The 19,347-nt window shown below is 38.4% G+C and overlaps 1 protein-coding gene across 4 annotated transcripts in view; it reads right to left on the bottom strand.

Moving 5' to 3' along the window:
- The window catches only part of NBAS (NBAS subunit of NRZ tethering complex), a 434,255-nt gene that overhangs the window by 335,715 nt on the left and 79,193 nt on the right, over positions 1-19,347 (bottom strand). For all 4 annotated transcript variants that reach the window (XR_004273780.1, XM_032294320.1, XM_032294322.1 and 1 more), the window contains 7 exons: positions 14,913-14,976; positions 12,264-12,457; positions 10,610-10,867; positions 9,774-9,899; positions 5,947-6,098; positions 5,217-5,357; positions 4,886-4,964 (listed from right to left, as the gene is read on the bottom strand). Coding sequence is in view for 3 of the 4 variants with exons in the window: in XM_032294320.1 (XP_032150211.1) it covers positions 4,886-4,964; positions 5,217-5,357; positions 5,947-6,098; positions 9,774-9,899; positions 10,610-10,867; positions 12,264-12,457; positions 14,913-14,976 (1,014 nt within the window). In the remaining variant the exon portion in view is untranslated. The remainder of the gene's footprint in view (positions 1-4,885; positions 4,965-5,216; positions 5,358-5,946; positions 6,099-9,773; positions 9,900-10,609; positions 10,868-12,263; positions 12,458-14,912; positions 14,977-19,347) is intronic.

The raw sequence follows: 19,347 nt of genomic DNA, 5'->3' as shown, positions 1-19,347 counted from the left end.
GTCTAAAAGGAGCTCCACAATGAGCAGGTGAATACACAGTCAGGAGTTCTGGACTAACAAGTGAGTTAGAGATATATGGCATAGAGTTACTAATACAGAGATAAGTACTATTCAAAGGGAGATTAAATAGAATGAGTATGAAAGAGCCTTGAGGAATAACATTATTTAAAGGATGAACAAGGAAAAGGGAATCTGTATCTAAAAAGTAGATGGAGGAACAGTCAGAGAAGTAAAGGAAAAAGAATTTAATGCATACTTTTAACCAAAAGTAGAAAATTATTTCACAAATGTTCTAGCCAGGTACTCATGCCTGTAATCCCAACACTTTGGCAGGCTGAAGTGGAAGAATTGCTTGAACCCAAGAGTTTGAGAACAGCTTGGGCAACATGGTAAGAACTCACCTCCTCAAAAAAAAAAAAAAAAAAAATTAGCCAGCCATGGCACCATGTACCTGTAACACCAGCTGCTTGGGAGACTGAGATGAGAGGACAACTTGAGCCCAGAAAGTCAAGAGAACAGTAAGCTATCATTGTGCCAATACACTACAGCCAGAGCAGCAGAGCAAGACCCTGTTTCACAAAAAAAGTTCTCAGTTCCTTGACTCCTCAGGCATGACAATTATTTCCTTTATTTCATCTCAGTTACGCATCCTGTCACCAAACCCTGGACCTAACATCATCAAAAGACACTGTATGAAACATCTCAATGTCTTGCCCCAACTCTGTGACCACCACTCCTAATCTACTCACTCACATACTAAGTGGCATTTCAACTATTCCTCAATCTCACGGAGGCATCCAATCCACTGACCCTACTTGTCTGTTCACTTTCCATTTCCCCTCAAAGTCTCTCACTCCTTCTATCAGCTTAAAGTGCCTGGTCCATGGCTGGAAAAGGGCTTCTTAATCCCTAGCCTCTTTCCCGTTATCACATTCATCCAGCAGATCATCCCCAACCAGTCAAAACTAGCTATGACCCCTGAGCACAAGCTATGAAGTCACTGAAAACATGTTACAAAACCACGCTGACAGTTCCCATTTTAATTTCAAGACCTCAAGCTTGCTTGGATCCTCATTCAAATGAACCAAAGGCAAAACAAAACAAAACCAAAAAAAAGGCATCAGGAAAATCTGAAGATGAAGTTAGTATCAGATCTTATTAGGAAATTACTATTAATTTTGTTATATAATTATATCATTGTGGTTATATTTTTTAAGTCCTTCTTATACATACATACCTAAATATTTATGGGTGAAATGATAAGATATATGGGCTGTGCTTTAAAATATCTAGTGAAAAAGAGAAAGCAAGAGTAGAAAAGTGGAAAACAAAAGACACACAACTGGTGAATGCTGAAAATAGTGCTCAGCAATGGGCACACGGGGCTCATCACAATGGGCACATATACTCTTCTCTACACTTCTACGAATGACTGAAATTTTTTGTAATAAAAAGCTAAAAGATTGATAAACTCAAGACAACAAAATTCAAATAATTAGTCCTATTCCTCAATGCTACCACTAGGAGCTTTTATTTCCTAGTCTCTGTTAAGAACTTTTCCACAACTCTCATTCTTTCCAGACTTCCAACACCCTATTACTCAGCCCTATTTTCGGCTGAAAACCTTGCCTTTTTTTTTTTTTTTTTTTTTGAGACACTCTCAGATGAGAAATCTCTCATTTTTCCAACCCACCAAAACTACAAACCTACCTGCATCTATAATAAGATTTTCTTTCCTTCCAGTTACAGCAGAAAGACACATATCTCTCTGCTCCTAAAAAGCCTCAAAATCCTACCCTTGCTCTGGATCCCATTTCTTCTCCACTTCCATAATCATGAAAGTATCTCCTCTTTCCACTGTTTCATAAATTCTTCCTCACTCCTCTACTAGTCCATTCCCATTAATATAAAAACAATACCTCTTCCTTCTATTCTAGATATCACCATCTTCTCTGCCCCTCTTCACAGTAAAACTTCTTGAAAGATCTGCCCACAGCCATGGTCTCCTCTCTTCTGCTTTTTGTTCTTTCCTAATTCCCAACCTCTGACAAAAATTCAACTATTTACATGGCAGGAGACCTTTCCAAACATGACCACAAACTACTCTAACCACACTTCCCACCTTTATTCTGTGCCACCCCTCACGCTCCCCATCCTGTGTTCATGCTACCCTGACTAGTTTACTTACTGAAGAGAATGACACTTGTCTTCATGCCACTGGGCCTTTCATGGCTCACTGATTATCAGCATGGGCTACTCACAGAGAGACCTGTTACAAGTCCTTGGTTCCTATTTATTTAGACAAATTACTTACCTTCTCTAAGCCTCAGTTTTCATACCCATAAAATTGAGAAGATGATAGTGCCTATCTCACGAGACAATGACTGACAAATAGTTAAGTCCTCAAAAAAAAGTGTTGGCATTTTTTAAGAGTATTCTCTTACCTATTGATTCTTGCAACAAATATTTACTGAACTCTTCAATGAGCCAGGGGTCATTCAGAGCTCAAGACACAGCAGCAATCAAGACACCATTCTAATGTCCTCCTTATCATACTCCCTAGCCCCTGAAATCTGCCTTCCTTTTATGAAAGACTAGCTGAGATATTACTTCCTCTGTGGAGTCTTCTCAGAAATTCCCAGGAATAATTTAACACTTTTCTTCGTTATGTTCCCTCATCAGTTTCCATACCTTTCTCATCAGCATTTAATGCCTATACAATGTGAGCTCCATGAAGACCATTCCCAGTTCATCTCTCCACCTCTAGCAGTATCTTGCATTTAGGAGTCACTCATGTCAAATTTAAATGAATTCATTTATCACAGTATTACTAAAATAAGCCATGTCCTGTGATTAAAATGCAATGCCTATCTCTACTACTAATAGTTAGCTCTTATATCTGAATATTTTCATTACTAAGTTTTAACAGTGAAATTCATCAAATTCACCTACTTTTCAAGAACTTCACTGAATTCCCTAAAAAAAGTAAACTCAACAAATACTTTAAATGTTACTATTACAATATAATAATAAATGTGCTTACTACTGTCATATAGGGAACAGCAATTAAAAAACTAAAAACTAATGAAAAATATTAACTGAATAGTCACACTGAACATTTTAGGTACTTTTTAAAATAATGTATCATTAGAGAAACTAAGGCTAAGAAAAATAATAAACTGTTATCTGTACAGACTTCTGCAATATTGAAATATATTACCTCAACTGGTTTAAATATATTACCTCAAAATATCACAGACCTCAGGTATATCAACATGACATGCTTTAAAGTAATGTGATCATCCAACAGCCAAACTAATTATATCTATAAATAAAACTATTAAGAATATTTTGTAACTTGTTTGCAATGATAAATGGTAATGATACAGTCATTACCTATTTTTTTTTTTTTTTTTTTTGAGATGGAGTCTCCTCTGTCACCCAGGGTGGAGTGCAGTAGCATGATCTCAACTCACTGCAACCTCCACCTCCCAGGTCCAAGCGATTCTCTGCCTCAGCCTCCCAATTAGCTGGGATTACAGGTGCCTGCCACCATGCCCAGATACTTTTTGTATTTTTAGTAGAGACGGGGTTTCACCATCTTGACCAGGCTGGTCTTGAACTCCTGACCTCGTGATCTGCCTGTCTCAGCCTCCCAAAAACCAATGTTTTTTAATAACCACAGTCCTCTTTCAGTATTTTGTTTGAAAACATTGCAATTATATTAGTAGGGTGGGGGAATCAAAGTTTTTGGATTTGCCTGCATGGTCAAAAGTTCTTGGGATGAGCATCACATTATTACATGTGACACAGAGTGCCTACTGTGTGCCAGCGCCAAGAGCCGAGAGGCATACACGCAAAAGGGAGGCAGAACACACACTAAGAAAGTAACCTCCAAGGGAAGGTGAACTTTAACAATGAAAAACTTATCTTCAAATCTGGAGAACGTCAGCTACAAGAGTCATGTGAAAAAGCAATCGAACCTATGTATATTTACTAAAAGGTGGTTCACTTACATTTATACTTTTAACAATATCTAAAAAACCTACAGAGTGCTACTGAAATGCCCATCCTGGGCACATCTATATTTGTGTCCCTGAAGACCCAAATATAAAGTATACTGTTTTTAAGCTCAAATATCTAACTTCAGCCCTAATTCAGATCAAAGGTCAATCAAATAAATCAACCCACTAACAAATAATTAAAATAGGCAGGGCGTAGTGGCACACACTGTAATCTTAGCACTTTGGGAGGTCAAGGCAGGTGGACTGCATGAGTCCAGGAGTTTAAGACCAGACTAGGCAACATGGCAAAACCCTGTCTCTACAAAAATACAAAAATTAGCCGGAAGTGGTGGCACGTGCCTGTAGTTCCAGCTACTCAGGAGGCTAAGGGACAAGAATTGCTTGAACCCCAGAGGTGGAGATTGCAGTGAGCTGAGATTGCACCACTGCACTCCAGCCTGGGCAACAGAGTGAGATTCTATCTCAAAAAAAAAAACATTAAAATAAAATGTGTAAGAAATATTCACTTTAGGATTATTAAAACCTAGTGTACACTGAAATCTGGTATGGAAAAGAGTTACGTGCCATTATCTTAAAATCAAAATATAAAAGTAAATGAAAAAGATAATAAATCTAGAAAACACAAATGCACTGAAATGGCTAAGGCACTTCTATTCCCTAGTCTAACAAAACAACTTCTGGCTTTCACAATCTCCAGTTTTTACCAAAACTAGTACATAAGAGAACATGTTTGTGTAAGAAACTAATTTTTCCCGGAAAAATAGTTCTAAGGACCAAGAATATCAGACATTAGGGCAGCCATAGCATTTACAATGACAGATCAAATGAACATAATTGGTTTGATTAAAACTATCCCTTACCTCATATGTTGCAAGTCGATCTAAGTAGGTTAATAATTTCCGTCTACAACGACAAAGTTCCTTTTGTTCCAGTGTCAACCTGTTTTGAATAACTATATTAGGCCACTTATATTTACACAGAATTATTTCTTTAGGAGTTATAGTGAAAATGCTTACTATTCCATTGAGTCCAAAACTCATGAAACAGTTCAGAAAAGTACAAGGGTAAGAAAATAGTAAGCGCATTTGATTTAAGTTGCTAAAATAATTTCGACTAATTACTACTAATAAGGAACACACTGAAATGACTATTTTAAAGAAACTATCGAACAAACACTAACAAATCATTTACTTTGAAAAGTTCACTAATTTAAGTAGTTCTTGTCTCTTCTTGAATTCCTTTTCCTTTTTATTCTTGGCAGGCTCTTCAACGGGTGGTGAAAGCTCTTCATAGGGGATACTGTCAATGTCTGTTTCACCAGGTAATGTAAATCTGCAGGTTTAAAAAAAACAAACATATTTTCATCATTTTTATATTTTTTATTTATTTATTTTTTTCTTTCTTTTTTAAAAATGTCATGTTGTGAAAAGCTTTCTCCTATTTTAACTAATTATTGATTTCCACAAAAACAGAAATATTTGAAAAAACTTTTGCCATTGTAAACAAAGGGATCATTCATTATATCCACAGATGGGCAAAAGTCATCAGTAATTATCACAAATAGAAATTTAAAAATCAGGAAAATGAAAACTAGGAAGATATGTGGGGTTACATTCACTCCACGTAAAGCAGCCTATGCAGAAAATGTCCACAGAGTCTGCCATTTGAATCACTTCTACTTACGGTCTTAAAATGGTAAGAAATGTCAGTCTCATTTTAATTATTTACTTCTCAGAAATACTCTCAAATTTATATTTTTTGAAAAGTTCCAAATGCCTGATGAGCAGTGACTTCAGATAAGAGGCAACTGCTTCAGTACAGAATAACTAGAATAAAGAAAAGTTTACCCAGTCCAATGTCTTAGTACAAAAGTTTTCACAAAGTCACCTTTACTTTGAGACCACATTTTTCTATAACCAACCTGCCATCATCTGCCCCCTTCCCTACTGCTAACAGAGCCTCCAGGTCTGTGCCTTTTAATCCATACTGAAGCAGTTCTTTCACAGCATCCAGATTTTCAGGAACTCTTTCCAAACACTCGTGGAGAACCCAGGATCGCTTCTTTATTTTACTCTGGATATAATAGAAGAAACAGAGGAATTAAAGAATCCATGACATCTTACAACACATTATAACTGCCTTCAGAATCATAAAGCTATACCTGATATATTACAGTTATTTAGGACCTTGGCCACAGGGAGTTGCTAGAGGAACTCAACAGAAAAGCAGCCAATTCCCTAATGGTGATTACAACTGCATGCACTCAGTGTGAGTTTACCTGCTTGTTTTCTTCCTCTAATGAGCTACACAGAAGCAAAAAGCTCAGGACTCTCTTCTGACTTTTATGATTGCCTTTGGTTTATATTGTGGCTGTATAATAGAGTAGACAACAAGGTAGAAAAGCAAGATATATCCTGTCATAATTAATAAGTATGGTTAACTTTTAAACAAAACTCATGAAGCATCAAAGTTCTGTATTTACTTGACTATGAGATGTATCTCAGGGTGTGAATGATAACTTAATCATAAAAGTCAGGATACGCTGTTTTTTGAAAGGATCAAAGTCCTTTCCCTCCCTCCCAGCTGCTTCCTCCAACTCCATTCAAAATCCCTGACTTGCCCTCTCCGTACAAGGAGCTATTATGGTTACAAATTTAAATTAAGATTTGATTCATATCCTAGGACTCTTTATATATTGCATCACATCAGTTCTTTCTTCAAGTGTCTCTTAATTCACTTTCCCTTTTCCATAGCTGCAGACTCCATAGCAGTCAAAATCATCAACATAAAAATCTAGGACACTGTAGGAGTCTCTTGCCCTGAGCAGGTTCTCCTACATTCCTTCCACTCCAATCCTCTTCTACACCATCTTCCTCTATGGCCCCACAGTCAAAAATCCACAACAGCAGATAAACGCCTAAGTCATCACAAGCTTTCCACACCCTCCTGAACCCAATCAATATATCTTTTTTCTCATATTTCCCAATGTTCACTATTGTCAAATATCAGTGCTAGCAAACTGGTTGACATACAGAGCTCATTTATCCACAAAATGCTTACTGGGCGCCTACTGCATACCAGGCACTGAACTAAGCATGGAAATACAGCAATGAATAAAACAGATTTAGTCACTGGCCTCATATATCATGCTCAACGTCTTTTAATTTGTTCATACCATTTGTCCTATTAAGAATGTCTTCCTCCCTTCTCACTCAACGTCTACTTTAAATCTTTTCAAATCCCTGCTCCAAAACTCTTCACTATATAAAGCATTCCATCACTACCAGATCTATAATAATCACTACCTTCACAGGGTTCCTAGAGTTTTATCTGAAATCTACTTATATGGTCAGTTATATTTAACACGGTAAAACTCCGTCTCTACTAAAAATACAAAAATTAGCTGGGTGTGGTGTCGCATGCCTGTAGTCCCAGCTACTCGGGAGGCTGAGGTGGGAGAAGCATTTGAACCAGGGAGGCAGAGGTTGCAGTGAGCCGAGATCGCACCATTGAACTCCGGCCTGGGCAAAAAGAGTGAAACTCCATCTCAAAAAAAAAAAGCAGAAGCTCCCTATCAGCAAAAGCCACATTTATGCCTCTCCTGTACCCCTTCACAGTCCCTCGCACAGTGCTCTTGCTCTTAACTGCCTATTTAACCTAAATACTGCCCTCCCCAAAAAAGTACCTGCTTTGTCTCTCCTAACACCCCTCAACTCTTTCAGAGACAAAGACTGTCCTTTACTGTATCCCAGAAAAAGGTATACATGAACTCATGAGTTCATTGTCTTAGATCATAAAACAAGAAACAAAAATAATACAGGATCAGTGTTTTGATTTGTCTTCTCCCTTCATCTCATTACCTCTCATGCTGTTTCACCTCTGATACTTACTTGTATTGACGTTAAGTTTATCATCCTGCTTGGCTGATTAATCATCTTCTTCCATGCAACTTTTTCATGTTATATTCTTACTTTTAATTACTAATGTACAAAACTTTTAGGGAAGTAATTATCATGAAATTTTCCCAGTGTTCCCTACAGTCTTCCACAATGCAAAGGTATTTTCCTTTCTACATGCAAGATCAGAAGTCCCAACCTTTTTAAAGTATGCCATGAGTCCAACTTTCTCACAAAGATGCCAAACGTTAAAATATATAGCCTGCTATGAAATCAATGTGTCCCCTAAAATTCATATGTTGAAAACGAATCGCAAGAGTGATGATGTTTGAAAATGAGATCTTTAGAAAGCAATAGTCAAGAGAGTGGAGCCCCCATGACAGGACTGGTGTCCTCTAAGAAGAGGCAGGAGAGAGCCTGCATCCTCTCTCTCTGCTCTCTGCCATATAAGAACACAGCAAGAAAGAAATCCATCTGCAACCCAGAGAGTCCTCACCAGGAATGAAACTGGCCAACACCTTGATTTTACACTTCCCAGCCTCCAGAACTGTGAGAAATAAATTTCTGCTGTTGAAACCACAGTCTGATATTTTTGTTGCAGCAGCTAAATCTAATTGAGACAAGGCTGTATATCAACCTTAACTATGGGAGGCAGGTAACAGGAAGTATCCAATTTTGAAATCTAAGTTTTAAAAAGGTATGTTTGGCAATTTTCATATATGTTATCTATTTGTTGCCTCTCAGCTCCAAATTTCCCCTCAAAGCCAGCTCTGTGATAGCATTTCTCATTTGCAGTTAACACGACACTAAGCTCTGGGCGCTGGAGAGGCACTGCAAAGAGGCTCTGGTTTCCAGTCCTGATGTGCTGTGGTTCTTTTCTTCTTGCTCCTATGGCTTAGCCACCAACAAGGCACGTGGAGGACATCAAGTGGCACTTATTTCCCCCCTTCCTCTCACTGTGGACAACCTCCCACTGAGTTTCAGTGGTACTCTCGTGGGCAGATTCTTTACTAATGAATCTCCCAGGCACCTGACAGGGAAGCTTCCCAGACTGGAAGCTACAGTAAGGACGCCTATAGGAGTAGAGAGTTTTTTCTTGCCAGTCTTGGCCATGATTCCTTAATTATTTACCAACCTTGAGTCCCATGCATGCTGGCAGAGGTTTCCTGCTTGCTAGTCCCTGGGGTTTTCTGACCCCCAACCTCAACTCACTGGCCCCCCAGCAGCAGGCATCCAGCTTTCCTATCCATCCCAGATATCCCTGACTACCAACCTTGGCAACAGTGGACCAGCCCTGGCTCAACGCAACCTAGAGAACTTCTCTTCCATCCTATATGCTGCAACCACTGCTTGTTCGATGGGTCTGAATCCCAGCCTAGGAGGGGGGCCTCCCTTCCAAGTTCATTCCCTCCATGGATATGTCCCTTCAGCGAGGGTATTTCTTAGAGTTCTCTTTACATCCTTTATAGTTCATCTCTGGTTACAGAAAATAATTCTCCATATTGAAAGTTTCCCTGTTTAAATGACTGTGTGGTTTCTGGCACGTGACTAGCTCCCGACTAATGCAGGTAAAGAGAAGTGACTTTGGTACAGGAAAGAGAAGGTCAGGCCTAGACCAAGTAGTCGGCTGGTTTATCAGTGAATATTTGTCCCATGTCTTCAGCATCAAAGTCCAGTTGCAGGGGCAATAAAATCTAACAAAAAGACCATTTTTCCAGTTGAGAAAAATGTACTTCATCAGTTGTATCATAGAAAAGTCAGCAACATAAAGTACTCTAAAATGAAGCCCTTTAAACGAAAGATACTACATGAATAAACATTTTTACCACATTACCAAAATATTTACACATACCAAATAATTCTGAATTGAAGCAATGTTGACCGCTGACTTCCTCCACTGCCTCTGATATACTAGGTCAGTATCCAGGCCGTAGGTATGAGCCAAGGCCAAGGCTTCCTCGTACTCCTCACTTTCAATCTTCAGATACAAACATGAAGACAGGAATGTTACATTACTGAATTATCCACAGGATCCCAATGAAGATACAATGCATGATGATAATTCCTTGGACCTATCCAGCATGTTATTAATTCCTGTGCACTGTGGCACCAGAAGCTCACAGACATTTTGAGGAGTAGAAAGATCACGTTTCTTTCAGCACTTTAACAGAAAGATGAGAGACAAAAAGGTGCCAAGCTCTGGTTTCAGAATAAAATAATGGCAAAACCAAGACAACCATGGAACAACTCGACTTCTAGTCCAGAGCTCCTTCCATGACATCGCAAGAACAGCACAACGTAAACACACAGTCTTGGTCACCTTGACCCAAGCAAGCCCCTGACTAGAAAGCAAGACTGCATTTCTTCCTTCACCCTCTGTAGACACTGATTTAAACACAGATAAAGGGAGAGCTGAAGGCCACGTGAAGGGTAGCAAAGAAACCTGATTAGCCACAAAGTGGATAATCAGTTTAAGTGAATTCAACTTTTATCCAAGGTTTGGATTTTGATTACTTGGGTACAAAGATTAGCATTATTTTAAAAAGCTTTGTAAGACTGGTATTTTTAAAATATCAATGATCCAACATCCCTCTTGAAATTTTCTCCTTTATTAAAAAATTAGCTTTTTCTCAATAAAAGAAAAGCTTGATGGCTTCAAACTTGGATAGCAATACGCTCCTCTCTCACCTTCCTCTGATAAAGCTCCTCCGGTGTGGTGGAGCGCAAACTCACAAGGCGGTAGTTTTTAGTAATGGTTCGTGGGCGTTTCCGTGGTGGTGCAAAGCGTTCCATTTCAGTGACTAAGTAAAGGCCCTGTTTTATGTAATCAAAGTAGCGAGCCTTGGCAGATATTTCGTGATCAGAATCAGAATCCTCTTCTCCTTCATCTTCTTCTCCAGCCCTAGTCTCCAAACGAGATCGTTTGGGGGCAAGTTTAATCTCACACTAAATTGAAAAAGGAGATTTGAAATTAATAGTAAGGAACTAAAAACCACTTTTTAGAATTAATGAAAGAAAAAATATTTCTAAATCTACTCTGGGTTTGAGTCATTAAATCACCTATGTGATCAAGCTTAACAATGGAACTCAAAGGAAACTTACAGCAAGCATTATATACATCGGTTCCAGAAATACGCACAATATGTTATCAGCTCCAGATATCCTATATTAAGCCTATTTTTTTTTTCTTTAAGATGGAGTCTCTCTCTGTTGCCCAGGCTGAAGTGTAGTGGCACAATCTCAGCTCACTACAACCTTTGCTTCCTGGATTCAAATGATTCTCCTGCCTCATCCTCCGGAGTAGCTGGGATTGCAGGAAGGCACCACCACACTCAGCCAATTTTTGTACTTTTAGTAGAGGCAGAGTTTCACCATGTTGGCCAGGCTGGTCACAAACTCCTGACCTCAAGTGATCCACCTGCCTCAGCCTCCCTAAGTGTGGGGATTACGGATGTGAGCCACTGCACCCAGCCTAAAGCCTGTTTTAATAACAGGTCATTATGTACCTGATACTAATCTTAGCGCAATAAAGAAGTTGACAATGTTCATTTCTTTTACTTCTGGTGTTTCTGTACTTGCTGTGAAAAACTCAGATGATTTTTTCTTTGGTCTCTTTAGAGAATCAACATAAAGGTACTTATATTTGCTTTACCAAGAATAGCTCCTCGCCCCCTTATAAAAATGTCTAACAGCTTCGCTAAGTTCTGAGTCTGAAAGCCTGGCAGTTGATAACTTTCATTCCAGACTTAGCAGAGCTGGCTTAGATTTTAAGCCATAATTTTCTTTAAGGCACATCTTTAGACTCAGTAACAAACTTCAGAGTAAAAAATGTGTCAATCTGCATTGCTGAAGTAGAAGCTATTAAAGGTTCTTACCCCTGAAAGACTTAAAATAAAATTTTTAAATGAGCAAAAGGTAACTTTAAAGAACTAGCCTCTATTTTCAAGTCTTCTGTCATGACAAACAAGTTTTCCTTACTAAAATAATCAAAAATTTTAAGTTGCCATGCTTTTGGAAATGGGTTAAAGAGCAATTTTCTTAGGCAGTGATACCATTCTACATTTTAAAATGGCTAATCCACAGCAGGGGTGGGGGAATCTATCATTTCAGTGAGGAAGAAATACTTAATAAAGAGCAAAATAACTACAAATTTTCTTCATTCTCTTAAATTGCAAATTTTTTTTCACTAAAAAAATGGATTTAATACTGCAACCATTACCTGATTCCAATCATGGATTTTTGTTTTTAAAGACAAGATAATGAGACAGCTAAAATAAAAATCAGATATTGAAGTTTTGGTTAAACAGATGACTGTTCTCACACAAAGGGGAAAAAGCCTTACCTCCAAACTTAAAAATCCCCCATCATGGGTAGCAGTGACTTGAGGTGATGGTTCAAACCACTCACAGGATTTCCCCAGTAAATTCTTCAAAGTTTTCACTGATGAAACAGTTAAAGCACCAGAACATCGAGCTAAAGTCACTGCACTGTCTGCCCACCAATTGACGTCTATCAGTGGGTAAAAGGACTCTTTATCTAAGAAGGGAAAAATAAATCAACACAAATGCATCTGTTAATGTGGTTTAAATTCAATTTTAAAACCAAATTTACCTACATTATTTGGGCCCTAAAAGTATGTTAAATAATAAGAAAAAAAAAATAAGAAAAAATAAAACGTAAGTCATTCTCAAAATTTTACTCTATGAGGTATAAAATGGTAATTCACTTAATGAACACCTGAGTGCCAACAATTTGTCAGTCTAGGTCTAAAGCTCTAAGGATAAAACAGCAAATAAACTAAGATCTTTCATCTCAAGAATATACTCAGGAGAGAGATGTGTCACTACTTTCAACATAAGGTGAAAGGCAGGTGGGTGCCAGGTGTGCATATATGAAGGTCATGTCATGTTTTTAAAAAATGTACATATATCACTTTCAGACACGGAGAGAAATATACCCTTTAGAAAAATATAAGCTATGTAATAATTTCTGTGCTGATTTCCTCTTAAACTTGTAACTAATCAGAGAGGAAAAAACATTCATGGCTAGTAAAGAATCTTTAGAGATGAAAATGAATTATGGACCAGGTGTGGTGGCTCAGGCCTGTAATCCCAGCACTTTGGGAGGCCGAGGCGGGTGGATCACAAGGTCAGGAGTTCAAGATCAGCCTGACAAACATGGTGAAGCCCCATCTCTACTAAAAAATACAAAAATTAGCCAGGTGTGGTGGTGCATGCCTGTAGTTCCAGCTACTAGGGAGGCTGAGGCAGGAGAATCACTTGAACCTAAGAGGTGGAGGTTGCAGTGAGCCCAGATTGTGCCACTGCATTCCACCCTGGGTGACAGAGCGAGACTCCATCAAAAAAAAAAAAAAAGAAAGAAAGAAAAGAAATTATGGTTCACCAAACTAAGGTATTCAAAAGGCAATGCCATATGTATTACAATTTAACTGTACATTTTTTGAGTATCACCTGTTGTACAAAACATATGATATGGCTTAAAAGTAAAAGGAAACCATAAATTTAAAAACATATTTAAACATTAGACTAAGAAGAGAGAGATTTTTAAATATGGAGTTCAGCACCATGAGACTAATTTATCATTTTAACGAAAATCAAAAGCGTAACAACACTTTTTTCCCATGTAAGCCTAAGGCAATCCATGTAAATAAGGAATTTCAAGAAAATGTGAAAACCAGAGTTCCTGGAGCTTATTACTAAGTGTAAAGTAGGAAGAAAGAGGAGCAAATCACTAAAATCAATTCTAACTTCTGCTTTGACAAAGTATTACTTTTCCTCAAAAAATATGTCTGGATGAAGATTTTGGACGATTATTTAAAGCAGTAGATAATTCAAAGCATGGAGCCTGATGCATAATATTAATCAATATTTTTAATCTTCTTTAAATGTGAACTAAAAGTAGATATAGATATAGATATAGATATAGATATAGATATAGATGATATAGATAGATAGAAAGAGTTATATACTTTTTTTTTTTTAGAGGAAGTCTCACTCTGTTGCCCAGGCTGGAGTGCAGCACAGCTCACTGCAACCTGCACTTCCTGGGTTCAAGCAATTCTCCTGCCTCAGCCTCCTGAGTAGCTGGGATTATAGGTGTGTGCCACCATACCTGGCTAATTTTTGTATTTTTAGTAGAGACGGGGTTTCACCAGGTTGGCCAGGCTGGTCTTTAACTCCTGACCTCAAGTGATCCACCAGCCTCAGCCTCCCAAAGTGCTGGGATTACAATACAGGCATGAGCCACCGTGCCCAGCCTAAAAGCATATTGTAATACAGAGTCTGAACCTTGTAACTATCACTGATTTTACAGAAGATACTAAAAATTTCATGGATTTAACTTCGAGAATTTCACCTAAAGAAAAATAACACATAGTCAAAAACTGAAAGTAAAAAAAACTCAAAGTAATCCCTACAGGATTTTAAAATATCTCTATTTTAATCTAGCAATCAAATAACAATTATTACCTTTATTTAAATGTAAATCTTGATTTTCTTCTATTCATAAAAGCAATATATGCTTATTGTAAAAAAGATAATTTTTTTTTTGTAAACGTGGAAATGTATGCAAAGACAAAGAAAGTCCCATCAACCTAACCCTAACTACCTCCCACCTGCAGAGATAACTTTACTCAGTGTTTCTTCTTTGATTAATCTTTTCTGCAATCTCACCCAAGGGCATCTGAAAAGGAGCATGCTTCTAAGCGTTGAATCCAGTGCACCATCTCAATGCTGGCTCCTGGCAGGAGAGCCATCCTGCATACCCTAGGCTCTGACTTAGCTTTTCGGAAAGCCTGACCATCAGAAAACTGGATCTGTTGCCTTGACCCAACTCTATAAAATCTGGATGCTTCTTCCAAAGTGCAGCGTGCAGCAAAAGTAAGTAGAGACGTTTTACATCATCCAAAGAACATCTTGTATCATAGTGGGAGTCTCTTAAGGTTTCAATTATCACATTTCATACAACTCACCTTTGATTTTTTTTCTCTTCTCAGTCGAGAGCGTCCAATCAGGATTAAGGTCATCATAGCCTGGCTAAATATGAAAATAATGGCTTCCTGAGTCAACTATGTAAGAAAATTATATGAAAATCAAGAACTGTGGACTTTTTCAAATAAAAAGACGATCCTTTCCCTTGATCTCTCAGTTACAACTGAAATCTATTCCTTGCCATGACAGTCTGGAAAAGCAACGGTTCTTACACTTAAAATGTGCACATGTACATATTAAGACTTCATTTGTGAAGAACATGGCATGCATATGAACAATAGGATAGGAAGTATACGATTAATACATATAAAACCAAAATACACTAAAAATTCACTCTATACTCATGCACACATTATGAAGATACACTGGCCTGAATACAGGTCTTATTGCTGCCACTGGTAAACTAAGCAGCCCCTCCAGGATTTGGTTTTCAAAACTTTGAGACTTGCCTAGGCAACCTCCATGTTACCTCCTAGTCCTTTTTATGACTAAGAATTTACCAGGTAAAAAAATATAACCATGCAGTCCTAAAAATGAATCCATTCATATTGTAATCTTATGGCAACAAGGTGTCACGCTCATCTTTGAGAATATAGCAGCACATCGACATCTCTCAAACATCAATTTGAGAATAAGCAATTAACCGACATCCTCTTGGCTTACTGTTCCTTTCTTATTCTCCAGAATTAAAACAGTATGGAAGAAGAGTAAAAATAATCGTTGGCGTGCTTATTTGAAATCTGATATCTAAGAAAAGTGTAGCTGTATTTAAGTCAAAAAGTGTGCTTTTTCATCTAATAATAAACATTCACATGCATGTTTATTATCAATTTTTCAATGGCTCACACTTCAGAGTATACAAATAGGTATTTCTTTCCACAGCCTTGAAGAACTTCCTGCTCTCCACTATCATGGTAAATCACTCAGAGCAGACCCTGAGACCAGAAGACACAGTCTTTAAACTTTATGAGAAAAAAAATTACCATAAAAGGCTAATTATACACCAAGGGAAGAAATGGAGATCCTGGTTTACTTAATCATAAGAAAAGATGACTAAGTTTCAAAATAATACTTTAAAAAATAAGGTACTTATCATTGAAAACAATCAACTAAACTGCAACTTTATTTGGTCATTTTAAGGCACTTAATGATTTTTCAGTGCCTCCAAATCACCAGTACTACATACTCCGACCACATGCATGCCACCATTTTCTTACGTGGCACATGTAATTTCCTATTACATTTTGGAGTACACAAGGGAAGTATGGAATAAAAAACCTTAGGCCACTCAAAGAACAACAGTTATGATTCAGGCTTGGGAACATTTACAGACGTACAGATGAAAATGAAATTTGACAAGAAATCTCATGGAAATTTCAAAAATAAATAATTCTCACTTGAGAATTCCAAGTGTGCATGTCTTCGTCAAAGCTAACGATAAAAAGGAGCACCATGAACAAGCAGTACTCGTCCACTAGAACCACAGTCACCTTGGGACTAGACTGCTCTCTGCACGTTGCTTAAATAATGGGCATCTCCTGTCAATCCGATGTTAAACACAAGGTGAAGATGTGTTCTTCTGCATCTAGAACTCTGTCATACTCATCCTTCTATTGCCAGATCCATCACACTGCCTACCTGTCACAGCAGCTAAATGTCGAATGAGTAAAAATGAATCAATCAATCTTTTAAGTAACTGAATTCTAATTAGAATATCTAAACTATAGGAAAATTATCCGATATAGTACTAGGCTTCCTACACCCTCCCAAAAGTGTGATTTCTTCTATTTAGTCAAAACATATTGGGGCCAGGCATGGTGGTTCACGTTTGTAATCCCAGCACTTTGGGAGGCCAAGGCTGGATTGCTGCTTGAGACCAGGAGTTTGAGACTAGCTGGGTGACAGAGCAAGACCTCACTATCTGGGTGACATAGCAAGACCTCTCCCCCCAAAATAAAAATAATTAGTGAGTCATGTTGGCACACTTCTGTAGCCCCAGCCACTCGAGAGGCTGAGGTAGGAGGACCAACAGAGCTCAAGAGTTCAAGGTTGCCGTAAACTCTGATCACACCACTACACTCCAGCCTGGGCAACAAAGCAAGACCCTATGTCTAAAAAAATAAAAATAAATACATGCTGAGTCAAAAGGAAAAAATAAAAACAGATGTTGCAGGCTCAAAACTGAAGCACACAGAGAGCTAATAAATGAATATAAATTAATATAATCCAAGATCACATTTGTTAACGACCCAAAGAGAGGTATAGATAAAAATGCCAGGGGTCTTTAAAGTATGAAAACAGAATTTGGGGCATGTGTTTAAGAATGATGAAGGGAATTCAAGAGGTACAAAGAAAGTCTTATGGTGCTATACTTTTAAGATGGGATAAGATTTGGATGTAGAAAATGAATAGAGAAAAACATTCCAGTCTGAAAGCATAGTGTGAACAAAAATACAGAGTTAGGAAAATACAAAGTTTATTCAGAAGAAAAAACTAGAACAGTTTAGCAAGTCCAGGACAGCAGATTTTAATTATCTTGATTTTTGTTTGTTTGGGGATTTTTAGGGGGGTATGTTAATGATATCCTTTTTTATCGAGGTGAACTTCACATAATGTAAAATTAGCCATTCTTACATGAACAATTTAGTGGCACTCAGTACACTCACCACGTGTGCAACCATCGCTTCTACCCACTTCTAAAACATTTCTATCGCTCCAAAGCAAAACCACACACCCATTATGCAGTTACTCCCCTTTCCCCTTCCCCTGGACCCCAGGAACCACCAAGCTGCTTTCTATCTCTATGGATTTACCTATTCTGGATATTTCACATAAATGTAACCATAAAATATGTGACCTTTTGTGTCTAGCATCTTTCAATAATATATAACATTCTCAAGGTCCTTCCACCATTGTAGCGCTTATCAATACTTTGTTCCTTTTAGTGGCTGAATAATATTCTATTGTACGGATATACCACAGTTTGTTTCTCCACATATCTGTTAATGGGCATCTGCATTGTTTCCACCTTTCGGCTGTTGTAGACTGTACTGCTATAAATATGTAGGTGCATGTATTTGAGTATCTGTCTCAAATTCTTTTGGGTATATAACTACCTATGTGTATTCCTTAAAAGTACATAGGAGATCCATGCTAGACATCTGAACTACATTTTTAACTTCACAATACTTGGGAGTTTGATGAAATTATCTGTAGAGTATATTTAAGAAAAAAGCCCAAGTAAAATTCTAAACTTCACCCTGCTTCAGACAGAGATGGCCTGCCAGACCAGCGACCTGACAGTTGTTCTTCCCTGATTTCTAAGGTGACATTCTCACTGTTCCTCTCATAGCACTGAAGCTAGACTCAACTTACCATCCTTCCACCCCAGGGCCTCTATGTGTGAGAAGAAGCAGGAGGGGGCCATGCGTCACCACATCTGATACATACTCTATAAACTGGTGCTCTGTGGACAGGATCACCAAACTCCCCACAACTCACAAGAAAGCTCCTGGTACCATGTGAATACATTTCAGGAAGCAACCTCCATGCCACTTCTCTGTATTTGCTGGGGCTCAGAACACAATACTCCATAGTATAACAGCATGGCATGTTGAGTACTTCCAGCTCAGGCAACTGAAAGGGCCTCAGAAACATGGTCTCTCTGACCTTCTCCTGCCTTCCTGTCTCAAGCCCCTCCTTGTCTCCCAAAGCAAGTCATAGAAACCAGAATTATTCTTCCCCGAGGTGCATCACGGAAACTAGAACCCCTCCCTCAAAGGAAGCCATCAAACCTAAAAAGGTCACTCTCTCCCTTCTCCCTTGAAGACCCTTATTCCAGAGGGCTCCTGCCTCATAGTCAGGGAGAAATGTCATACAGAGAAGCCAAAAAGAATCTGGACAGACAGGCTGGCTGGATTTCCCCTTCAGTCTATCATCATCAGGCCATGCCCTTTTGTCCCATCACAATTCTACAAGTCTGTCCATTCTTCATCAAACCCAAGCATAAAAGCAGACAGTTTTCTCTGGGTCTTTATTTCTTTAATTTAGACAGGTTTCTCTCTGTCACCCAGGTTGGAGTGCAGTGGCATGGTCAAAGCTCACTACAACCTCGACCTCCTAGGCTGAAGTGATCTCACCTCTGCCTTCGGAGGAGCTGGAAATACAGTCGCATGCCACTTTTTACCTTTTGTAGAGACAAAGTCTCACCATGTTGCCCAGGCTGATCCCCAACTCCTGGGCTCAAGCAATCCACCCGCCTAGGCTTCCCAAAGTGCTGGGATTACTGGCATGAGCCACCACGCCCAACCAGAGTCTTCATTTCTGAAATTTCTCGTGTCATGTAAAATGCCTATTAAATAAATGTCATGCTTCTCTTGTTAACCTTCTTTTGTTACAGGAGTGTTGGCTGTGTCC

Source organism: Sapajus apella, unplaced genomic scaffold, assembly GCF_009761245.1.
Source record: "Sapajus apella isolate SASKATOON/1434 unplaced genomic scaffold, GSC_monkey_1.0 scaffold31, whole genome shotgun sequence".
NCBI lineage: Eukaryota > Metazoa > Chordata > Mammalia > Primates > Cebidae > Sapajus > Sapajus apella.
The sequence above is the reverse complement of the archived record's forward strand: the minus strand, read 5'-3'. Positions and strand labels throughout refer to the sequence as shown.